The sequence below is a fragment of the Oratosquilla oratoria genome, unplaced genomic scaffold (genome assembly GCF_046742065.1).
Source record: "Oratosquilla oratoria isolate Oo_2021 unplaced genomic scaffold, ASM4674206v1 SCAFFOLD45, whole genome shotgun sequence".
NCBI classification, from domain to species: Eukaryota; Metazoa; Arthropoda; class Malacostraca; order Stomatopoda; family Squillidae; genus Oratosquilla; species Oratosquilla oratoria.
The window spans coordinates 2,194,813-2,207,443 of NW_027467710.1; the positions used below are offsets into that span (position 1 = coordinate 2,194,813).

General features: G+C 42.0%; 1 protein-coding gene across 1 annotated transcript in view; it reads right to left on the reverse strand.

The window, feature by feature from the left end:
• Positions 1-12,631, reverse strand: part of LOC143023144 (neurofibromin-like) — a 375,045-nt gene that overhangs the window by 196,741 nt on the left and 165,673 nt on the right. Inside the window, exons 26-28 of the mRNA XM_076181656.1 lie at positions 7,947-8,134; positions 1,375-1,508; positions 67-369 (exon numbers count right to left, since the gene is read on the reverse strand). Of these exons, the coding sequence (XP_076037771.1) occupies positions 67-369; positions 1,375-1,508; positions 7,947-8,134 (625 nt within the window). The remainder of the gene's footprint in view (positions 1-66; positions 370-1,374; positions 1,509-7,946; positions 8,135-12,631) is intronic.

The following is a 12,631-nucleotide window of genomic DNA, read 5'->3' on the forward strand; positions in this document are numbered from 1 at the left end:
CAGTATCATATCAACAGTGACCAATAGGTGCTACGGTGTTTATTGACAAATATATGTGTAACATACCAATTTTCTCTTGATGATTCCAGAGTAGTCGATGCAATGCATGAACATTAGCATCACTGATAAATGATATACTGTGACTTGTCTGTTCCACACTTTCACAATCGGACGCAATTTGGATGAAGAGTCTGCGTGCAGCCTCAAAATGTTGCCGTAGAAAGTCATTGAAGGGAAGCATATGCTGCTCCTTACTGAATTCCACGTGGTTGGCAATATTCTGCAAGATCTTGGACATCAACATGAGGCCACGCTTGATCTGCTGAGTAGGTTGCTTCTCTAAGATGCCTGCCGTCTCACATGGTGAAACTGTAACAATACAAATATTTAAACTAAAGAGCACAAATTTAATAACAAACATCTTAATAGTCATAACATCCTGAATGATCATATGAATTCAAGAAACCTGAACCATGTTTTACTATCCATGCAAATACTATCAAGTCCAGAACTCTACTTCCCCCCAACCCAATTAGCCATTACCCACTATGGAAATTAGGCAAGGAAGCAAGGAAAAGGAAAATCCTAATCCCTTTCACTTCTACTACATATCAATAAATTCTTTCCCACTTAATTCATACAATGATTGCACATCATCACTCTCACAGCATTACTGCCACTTCATCCTCAGTGTACTCTTTTCATGAGACAAGATGCCCTAGCCTATCCATTCTGCTCCACCTCTGTCACTCACACAGATTTCCCCTTGTTTGGCATCCTGACCTATGCTCTTACAGTTTTATTTACCCCATACACCCACATTTTCTTTTGGTATATCCCTTGTACTCACTCGCTACACAAATTTTTGTAACCTCCAAGAATAACTACTCTTATTATCATTAAAAGACCCTACCATCTATTAACAGTTCAAACAATTATCATTTCACACATTCCTTTCATAGGAGGTGAGGAGCCTACACCAGGAGGTACATAGCTGTGGCTGAAGCCATTCCCTTTGCCCTATGTGTTTGGATTTTTGGGGCAAACAAGTTACTTCAGAGATTTCAAGAAATGTATCTTACGTCTTCCACTGAAAACACCTTTCTTCATACTGTTCTTAAGGTATCTCTTCCCTTCTCTCCATCACTAAAACATTTAGTACAATTAGTGTGGTGCATATTCACTATATCTAGTGTGGTGAATATTCCCCACATTTAGTGTAGTATATCTCTCTCAACACACTCACACACACAATGGATCAAATATCTGGAAGAGATGATTATTTTAACAGACAAGCTGTTTGACTTTAGATCTGGAAGGTCATATGTGTCAAGCCTTATATCTGCCCACTTTGGTTTTAATTCTCATACTGACCTATAGCAGGATTGATAAACCTGAGAAAGATGACAGTTCCCACTGCGCCAATATTATTTTGGGGGAACTGTGGAAAGCGTTTACTTAAGACCTGATACAGGCAGTGACACATGCTGCGGAGCTGAGGAGGAAATCTGCAAAGAAAAGTACTTCAATTAGATTCTACTTCACTTTGGATAACAATGAACCACCTTACACACTATAATTACTCTTCTGAGAAGCAGAAAGGTGTTTATAAGAAATATGTCTGTTATACAAGATAATAGAGGTACCTACTGTCCCTTACAATTTCATACCTAAATCACTGACTAAACTTAGTACACTAATGGAAATAATTACACTGAGATGAAAGTAAGTTGTACATGTGCCTTTTGATATACATTAAGTTTTAAGCCCTTAGACAAAAACACCCTAACATGTGCAGCAATTGAAGCAGGACATGTTGAGAATATGCTCCGGACCGCTATCTGGTGATTCGCTGACGAACAATTTTGGAACCAACCAACCCCCACCTAGTTGTTTACACAAATTGAGAAGGGAGTTACATAGTTTGAGTGACTGACAATGTAACCGTCTTTGTATCTTTATTTATTTTTTTCATGATCTGTGACAATAATGGAAGGAAAAAAGAAAGGATTTACGGAAAAAGAACCAACAAAAAGATGTCTAGACGTAAGTACAATTGAATCTCCACTTGGAGTCATACCCCAAAAAAACGTGCCTCAACAAGACCCCAAAGACATACCAAAGGTTTGATAGAAATGTTATCTTGAGATTTAACAGGGATAATAGACCTACAAAAAGCATTTGATGATAAGGTACCACACAAGAAATTAATAAGAAAAACAGAATCAATAGGTGGCATCAGAGGTAAATTATTAGAATGGATGGAAGACTTCCTGACTTGGAGAAAAATGAGGGTACTAATTAGGAACAAATACTCGAAGTGGGAAGAAATGATAAGTGGGGTCCCACAGGGGTCAGTGCTGGCTCCAATCATGTTTGCCATGGATGAAGGAATTGAGTGTTATATGAATTTCTTTGCAGATGACACAAAAATACTAGAGAAAGAACAGAGGACTGTAATTCATTACAATCAGACCTGGACAAAATCTGGAAATGGACTCAAATGTGGGAAATGTTGTATAATGGAGTTTGAAAAAAGTAAAAACAGAATTTAAAAAATCATAAAATTGATGAAGAAGAAATAAAAAAGTGTACTCAGAAAGAGACCTTGGAGTAATAATCAGCAAAGCCATGACACCAGATAAACATATAAATAAAATTATTAGAGAAATCTTCAACCTATTAAAGTGGGTCAGGGATTGGAGATGATTAAAGAAAATGGAGAAAAGTGGGAGGTGAGCCGGCTGTTGTTTGCTGACGACACTGCGCTTGTGGCAGGATCGGAGGAGGGATTGAGGAAGTTGGTGACAGAGTTCAGGAGAGTGTGTGAAAGAAGCTGAAAATAAATGTGAGTAAAAGTAAGGTGATTAGATGTACAAGGGGTGAAAGTGGCAGCAGACTGGAAGTGAGCATTAAGGGAGAGCGACTGGAGGAAGTGGATAGTTTTAGATACTTGGGTGTAAATGTGGCAGGAAAAGGTGGAGTGAAGGTGGAGGTAGAATGTAGATTGAGAGAAGCAAGTAAATGCCTTGGTGGGTTAAAAAGTGTTATAAGGAATAGACATTTGGGAATGGATGCTAAGAGGAGACCGTATAAAGGAGTGATTGTGCCAACAGCACTGTATGGGGCAGAAACATGGAACATAAGAGAGAAAAAGTTTGAATGTGTTGGAGATGAGGTGTCTGAGAAGTATGATAGGGGTTACTAGGCTAGATAGAGTGAGACATGAGGAGGTGAGGAGGAGAACAGGGGTGGAAAGGGAGTTGGGAGATAGGGTTGATGAAAGAGCATTAGGATGGTTTGGACACATGGAAAGAATGAATGAGGAAAGACTAGTAAAAGAGGTATGGAAGGCAGATGTGGAGGGAGTGAACATGAGGGGACGTCCTAGGATGAGTTGGATGGATGGATAGGGAGAAGGGGGCTTTGGGGAAGAGGGGAACGTATGTTGAGGAAGGACAGGAGAGGACAGAAGACAGGGGTGAATGGAGAATGGTTGTATATGGATGACGCTGTGATGCATGAGGTGGAATGGGTGGGGGGTTGGGGGTGAGGTAGTAGTATGTGTGAGCAAAATTTGACGCAGCCCAAAGGGATTTCTCTCCATCTTCTCCTTTTCTGCGTGAGGGGACGGAGAGGGGGGGGGGGTCGCTGATTTAATGAAGCGGCCTTGCGACACTGCCTCTGACCCAGGGCAGTGGACAGGGTGCAGGGATGACCCATCATCCAGGAGGTGCTAAGATGAGAGGGAGGGAGGGTGGAGTGGAGTGTATTTAGGGATGGAATGGGTGGGAATGATTTTATGCCTTTTTCTTTTTGGCTACCTCCCTTGTAAGTGGGAAAAAGCCTTGGTATATGTATGTATATATACCAAAGGCTTTTTCCCCCCTTACAGAGGAGGTACCCAAAAAATATTAGTTACATTAATTAGACCAAAACTGGAATATGCAGCGACATTATGGACACCCAGTACTAAAAAGAATATAAAGAAATTAGAGAGAATACAGAGAGCAATGACAAAGTTGACACCAGATCTTTCCAAATTAACATACAAACAAAGATTATCCAAATTGGAACTGCCAACACTGGAGCACAGAAGAGAAAGAGGCGATCTACTATCTATAGAATCATGAAATGAATGGAAATCCTTGATAGGAATGATTTACTAAAGGTCATGAAAAGAAACTCAAAAAGGGTAAGTATAGAAGAGATCTGGGAGAGAGAGAGAAAAAAAAAAAAAAAAAAAAAAAAAAAAAAAAAATCCCACACAGAGTACTGGATATCTGGAATAACTTAGATAAAGAATCAGTGTGTGCAAACACTTTTCAAGATTTTAAGAAAAAACTTGATGCTAAAGGATACAAGGACGGGTCACAACAAGCATAGCTCCCTTCCTGTATAATACAACTAGGTAAATACAACTCACACTCTCAACATACTACAAATACCAACAGGATTGCAAACATACATGTGGAGGTGCACCATTCTCACACAAATACACCTTACAATCACTATCATGATCCAGTTCAATGGCAGGTACCTGCTTCCGGTGGTCTTGTAGGACGACCAATGGAGATAATCATCTCCTTGCCACCGACTTTGAAAACTGGTCAACCCCATCATCTTTTTCTGAAGCTGAAACCCTGAAAGCCAATACTGAGTCTCCAGACTGGGCCCCAAGAACTTTTAAAGGATTATAAAGGAAAAGCATGCCGACAAGAGACTTTTTGGTCCATAACTAGGTTGGATGAGGAAAAAATAGACAAACAAATAAAAAGTAGATAAATGGATAAAATAAATACATACATAATATACCAAGGCTTTTTCCCCCTTACAAAGGAGGTAGCCAAAAAGGAAAAGGCATAAAATCATTCCCACCCATTCCATCCCTGAATACACTCCACACCCCTCCACCCTCCCTCGTATCTTAGCACCTCCTGAATGACGGGTCATCCCTGCACCTTGTCCACTGCCCTGGGTCAGAAGCAGTGTCGCAAGACACAGCACATCCACAGCAGGGCCGCTTCATTAAATCGGCGACCCACCCTCTCCTTCCCCCCATTCATAAAGGAGAAGACGGGGAGAAATCCCTTCGGGTTGCGTCAAAATTTGCTCACACATACTACCTCACCCCCCATCCCCCTGCCCATTCCACCTCATGCATCACAACATCATCCATATACAACCATTCTCCATTCACCCCTGTCTTCTGTCCTCTCCTGTCCTTTCTCAATAGACATTCCCCTCTTCCCCAAAGCCCCCTTCACCCCATCCATCCACCTCATCCTATGACATCCCCTCATGTTCACTCCCTCCACATCTGCCTTCCATACCTCTTTTACTAGTCTTTCTTCACTCATTCTTTCCATGTGTCCAAACCATCCTAATACTCTTTCATCAACCCTATCTCCCAACTCCCTTTCCACCCCTGTTCTCCTCCTCACCTCCTCATGTCTCACTCTATCTAGCCTAGAAACCCCAATCATACTTCTCAGACACCTCATCCTTCTCCTTGTAGCCAGGGACCTAGGAGTAATCATCTAAAGTGACTTACATACATACATATACCAAGGCTTTTTCCCCCTTCCAAGGGAGGTAGCCAAAAAGGGAAAGGCATAAAAACACTCCCACCCATTTCATCCCTAAATATACTCCACACCCCTCCCACCCTCCCTCTCATCTGAGCACCTCCTGGATGACGGGTCATCCCTGCACCCTGCCCACCGCCCTGACTTGGCACCTGACAAACATGTAAATAAGTTATTTGGAGAGACCTACAACTTATTAAGACCAATGAAAGTGGCCTTCGACTACATGGATGAGGAGATGGTTAAGAAAATAATTTTTGCATTGATAAGACCGAAATTAGAATATGCTATATCAATGTGGGCACCTAGCACAAAGAAAAACACAAGAAAATTAGAAAGAATCCAAAGAGCAGCAACAAAAATGGCACCCACACTATCAAGTTTGACATATGAACAAAGATTGGAGAAATTACAGCTGTCAACATTAGAGCAGAGAAGGGAAAGAGGCAACTTGTTGACCATATTCAGAATTATGAAAGGGATGGAAGTTCTTGATAGAGATGACCTATCAACCTCTTCACTCTGGGACACATCGCACGTCTGGCAGCATTAGCTGCCAGGCACGCGATGTTGCGTCATAATAATCGCATAATAAAAAATAAAGTCACTGCTCAAACCCTCGTTCTCTTTCACCCGTGAATTTTGATAACCATAGAAAATATGATGAAGACAGTTTAGAGAGAATGAGGGTCACGCAGGTACGACTAAAATAAATATAATCAAGACGCCGACGTCGGCATCATCATGTACCCACTTGCTCCTCATGACACCTATGTAGGCGTCACCGTATGGAAGTGGTTAAAATAGGACAGGAGAGAAACAAGAGGATGCAAAAAGAAACTAAAGAAAGACAGTTACAGAAGAGACCTGAAAAAGAATAGTTTCCCACACAGAGTGATTGATGTCTGGAAAAAATTGAACAGTGAAACAATGAATGCCAGAACTATACACGATTTCAAGAATAAACTGGACTTGGAGAGATATGAAAACGGGTCACAACGAGCATAGCTCCCATCCCATGTAATACAACTAGGTACATACATATACCAAAGGCTTTTTCCTCCTACATGGGGGGTAGCCAAAAAGAAAAAGGGATAGAAACCACCCATTCCATTTCCTATATATTCCACTCCCCTCCACCCTCTTCCCTCCCTCTTATCTTGGCACCTCCTGGATGACGGATCATCCCTGTATCCTGTCCACTGCCCTGGGTCAGAAGCAGTGTCACAAGACACAGCACATCCACAGCAAGGCCGCTTCAGAAATGTCTGATCATAACTTCTGCCATTTCTGTGTTGTCTAAATATTCTATATCTCTACGCAGTTTTAGAGTTTCGTATTTATCTTTTAATTTATCATTTACATATCTGGGAGGAGTGGAGGGATTAAAAAGTGTCAAGAGAAATAGGCATTTGGGAATGGATGCAAAGAGGAGATTATATAAAGGGGTGACTGTGCTAAAGGTACTTTATAGGGCAGAGGCCTGGAATATAAAAGAGGCAAAGAGGAAAAGTTTAAATGTGTTTGAGATGAAATGTCGGAGAAGTATGGTAGGGGTTACAAGGCTGGATAGAGTGAGAAACGAAGAGGTGAGGAGGAGAGCAGAAGTAGAAAAAGAAGATGGAAAATAGGGCTGATGAAAGAGTATTGGGATGGTTTGAACACATGAAAAGAACAAGTGAAGAAAAATTTGTAAAAGAGGAGTGAAGGCAGAGGTGGAGGGAGTGAACTTCAGTGGACAACAGTGGATAAGATGGATGGATGGGGTGAAAGGGGCATTGAGCAAGGTAGGTAGAAGGCAGGAGAAGGTGCTGAGTGGAGAATGGCTGTGTATAGATGATACTATGATGCATGGAAGGGTGGAGGATAGGGTGTAGAGAATGGTTATGTATGAATGATATTTTGATGCAGCCCGAAAGGATTCCCTGTCTTCTCTTTTTTCTGCATGAGGAGACAGAGATCAGGGTTTGCCAATTAAGTGAAGCAGCCTTTTCTGTGGATGTGTTGTATCTTGCTGCACTGCTTCCGACTCAGGGCAGTGAGTGGGATACAGGATACAGGGATGACCCGTCATCCATGAGGAACCAAGAAAAAAGGGAAGATAGGGTGGTGGCTGCAGTGGAATGGATGGGAGTAGGTACTTGGCTTTTCACATGGCTACCTCCCTTATAAGGGGGAAAAGCCCTTGGTATATATACTTGTAGATAAAATATAAAAGGATATAGTTTTTTTTTTTTTTTTTTTAACTTAACATGGTATAGGCCAGCAATACAGACACTGATCCCTGTATAACTACTACATTCATACTTCTTCTGCTATTACTACTAATGAATATACCTTGATATATTAGAGGCTTACTTATCTGCAGAAGAGACAATGGCTGTAAAGACTTTTTGTGTGAGGGCAAGTAGGTTACGTCTATTGTCTTCCACATCCTCTGAAGGGTCCAGACGAGCAGGGTCCACCTCATATGACACACCTTTGGCTTCTGTTAGCGGTCTTATCAACGGCTCTAGTAGGTTGTGTAAATACGAGGCTCCATAAATCTGTACAAGATAAAAAGAAAAATTAGGCATCCTTGAGCCATCCATCATTTTACAAAGTCAATATATAATTTTTATATTAGTTCTTTCTAAATTCTCTCTCTCCAACAGCTCCCCTGAAATGAGCTCCACAGAATAAAACCCTCCCACACTTCACAAGAACTACACTGGCTCACCTACACTAAGGACACCATTCAGCATTAAAACCATACCAGATTCAAACAGCTCCACATGCATCCACCATACAGAAGTCATAGAACACCTCATATTACAATGTCCCATGTTAACAACCCCTAAACAACAAAATCTATCTTCTCTGAGTTATGGTCCTGCCTGGAGGCTGTCCCCAATTACCTAAAGACCACAGGTCTTCTGCAAGAGAGACCAAGGGCAACAGATTGACTGGTCCTAAATTATCCTTACCAAAAAGCTATACAAAATCCCAGCCCATTAATTATATGATCTGTCTGTAATTGGTGGTATGATCACATGATCAGTATGTTATACTGTGGTAGTGGGATGTAACAATCACAGGGGTTACTTACTCATGCTATACTCAATCCCTGTCTGCAGCCCCATATGGTATACTAACTGCATAAGGGGGAGTGGCCAAGTCAAACCATACACCTACTTCATACATATTTAATGCTTAGCACATGATGACTCCAACGTCTGCATCATGAAGCACAAGGGTGTATCACATTTTCTACGCTTATTTAACATTCAGGGTGAAAGAGAATGAGTATTACAGCTGTAAATTTATAATGGGTGTATTGTGATGCATCACTGAATCACTGTACATCAGGCAGCTGCACAAAAGTATTTGACTAATATTGAAGTGGTTAAAGCTACTAAATGCCCCTCCAATCTTAACCCCTTATGGATGAAGGATCATTCTTTACCTCCACCATATTGTTCAAGTATAAGTCAGTGATACCTTCAACTTTCTCCTAATGCATACCTTCCCAAACTCTGTCACTAACTTCCTTCAACACCCCTCTGACCCTTCCACAAGTGTAGGGTTGTCAGCAAACAACAACTGACTCACCTCCCACTTTTCTCTAACCATTTCCAGTCCCCTGCCCATTATCCTTACCTTTACCTCGCACACCACCCCATCCATGTACACACTGAACAGCCATGGTGACATGACATATTCCTGATGCAGTCCCACCTTTACCTCAAACCACTCTCTCCATTTCCCATTCTAACACAGGCTCTACTACTCTTGTAAAAACTCTTGACTACCTTTAACAGCTTTCTCCCAATCCCATATATCTTCAAAACCTTTCACAGTCCCTTCCTCTCTACCCTGTGAGCCTTTTCTAAATCCATAAAGGCCCAAAAAACATCCTCACCTCTTCCTATAGCTTTCTCACATACCTGCCTTCCTGCAAAAAATCCATGCAACCCCCTACCTTTCCTAAACCCACACTGTTCGTCCCCAATTATTCCCTCTGTTCCTCTCCTAATCCACTCATTCAAAACCCTCCCATAAGCCTTCCCAACCCCTACCTTTCCTAAATCCACATTATTCCTCTCCTAATCCTCTCAATTAAAACCTTCCCATAAACCTTCCCAATTACACTCAACAAATTGATTCCTATGAAAACTACTACACTCATATGTCCTTTTTATTTTCTTGTAAAACAGAACTATACAGGTACTCCTCCACTACTCTGGTACTCTACCTTTCTTTATACAAACATTAAACAATCTCACCAGCCAGTCCACTATTGCTGTACCTCCCTTCTTGTGGCACTCCATATGACACTCATCCAACCCAGACTACTTACCTGACTGCCCAGGATGTAACACTTCACCCCATACCATACAACACATAATGGAAGACTGCATTATACACAATCATGCACGCAAACAACACAACATACACTCTATAAAGGATTTGTGGGAAAACCCAGTTTCGGCTGTGGCCTTCCTTGGGGAGACGGGACTGCTCGGACAGACAGTCTAGGGAACGACAACAACAACAACAACAACTTACCTGACTCTCATCATTTTCAAAGCTACTTACATCTCATCTTTTCTATTTTGCCTCTATATTCCTCTTACATCACTATAATTTTTTTTCTGCCTCCCATTACTTACACCTTTAATTTACTTTACTGCTAAGATGAGAGGGAGGGTGGAGGGGTGTGGAGTGTATTCAGGGATGGAATGGGTGGGAATGATTTTATGCCTTTTCCTTTTTGGCTACCTCCATTGTAAGGGGGAAAAAGCCTTGGTACATATATGTATGTATGTATTACACCAATCCCTTCCTATCCTTTTCCATATTCAACAGGTCTCTTAACCACTTCCATACGGTGACGCCTATGTAGGCGGCATGAGGAGCAAGTGGTTATGCGATGATGCCGACGTCGGCATCTTGATTATATCTATTGTAGTCGTACCTACGTAATCTCCATTCTCTCTAAACTGGCTTCATCAATTTTCTATGGTTATCAAAATTCACGGGTGAAAGAGAACGAACGATTCAGCACTGACTTTATTTTTTATAACACAATTATTATGCCACAACATCGCACGTCGGGCAGCTAATGCTGCCAGATGTGTGATGTGCCCTTGAGTGAAGTGGTTAAATACTCTGCCCATCTTTCTTTACTGCCTCCTCTTCTGATAACATCTGTCCATCTGCCTACCTTTTACCTTTTCTACTTTACTTGACTCATTTCATCCTCTCTTAACTTCCTTCCAAAATATATATATACACACACACATATATATATATATACATATATATATATATATATACATATATACATACATATACCAAGGCTTTTTCTCCCTTACAAGGGAGGTAGCCAAAAAGGAAAAGGCATAAAATCATTTCCACCCATTCCATCCCTGAATACACTCCACACCCCTCCACCCTACCTCTTATCTTGGCGCCTCCTGGATGACGTGTCATCCCTGCATCTTTTCCACTGCCCTAGGTCAGAAGCAGTGTCGAAAGACACAGCACATCCACAGCAAGGCCGCTTCATTAACTCGGCGACCCCCTCTCTCCATTCCCTCATGCATAAAAGGATAAAAGGAGAGGACGGGGAGAAATCCCTTCGGGCTGCGTCAATTTTTTCTCACACATACTACCTCACTCCCCGCCTATTCCACCTCATGCAATCACAACATCATCCATATACAACCCTTCTCCATTCACCCGTCTTCTGTCCTCTCCCGTCCTTCCTCAACAGACATTCCCCTCTTCCCCAAAGCCCCCTTCACCCCATCCATCCACCTCATCCTAGGATGTCCCCTCATCTGCACTCCCTCCATATCTCCATTCCCTCCCTCTATTACTATTCTTTCTTCACTCCTTCTTTCCATGTGTCCAAACCATCCTCATACTCTTTCATCCACCCTATCTCCCAATTCACTCTCCCCCCCCGTTCTTCTCCTCACCTCCTCATGTCTCACTCTAGCGAGCCTAGTAACCCCCATCATACTTCTCAGACACCTTATCTCCAACACATTCAAACTCCTTCTCTCTTCCTCTTATGTTCCATGTTTCTGCCCCATACAGTGCTGTTGGCACAATCACTCCTTCATACAGCCTCCTCTTAGCATCCCTTCCAAAATGTCTATTCCTCATTACACTCTTCAATCCACCAAGGCATTTACTCACTTCTCTCAATCTACATCCTACCTTCACCTTCACTCCACCTTTTCCTGCCACATTTCACCCTTAATGCTCACTTCCAGCCTGCTGTCACTCTCCCTTTGTACATCTCATCACCTTACTTTTCCCACGTTTATCTTCAGCTTCCTTCTTTCACACACCTTCTCAAACTCTGTCACTAGCTTCCACAATCCCTCCTCTGATCCTGCTACAAGCGCAGTGTCGTCAGCAAACAACAACTGGCTTATCTCCCACTTTTCTCCATTTTCTTTAATCATCTCCAATCCCTGACCCACTACCCTTGCATTTACCTCTTGCACTACCCCATCCATGTATAAATTGAACGGCCAGGGCAACATAACACATCCCTGACAAAGTCCCACCTTTACCTCAAACCACTCTCCCCATTTCTAATCCTAACACAAACTCTATTACTCTCATAAAAATTCGACTACTCTTAACAGCTTTCCTCCTATCCCATATATCTGCAAAACCTCCCACAATGCCTTCCTGTCTACCACCCTGTCGGCCTTTTCCAGATCCATAAAAGCCAAAAAAACATCCTTACCTTTTCCTATAGCTTTCTCACATATCTGTCTTTCCACAAAAATCTGATCAATGCAACCCCTACCTGTCCTAAAACCACACTGTTCCTCACCAATTACTCTTTCTGTTCCTCTCCTAATCCTCTCAATCAAGACCCTCCCATAAGCCTTCCCAACTACACTCAACAAGCTGATCCCTCTGAAACTACTACACTCACACTTGTCCCCCTTTCCCTTGTAAAGCGGAACTATACAGGCATTCTACCCTCTCTTAAACAAACATTAAATAACCTCACCAGCCAGTCCACCATAACT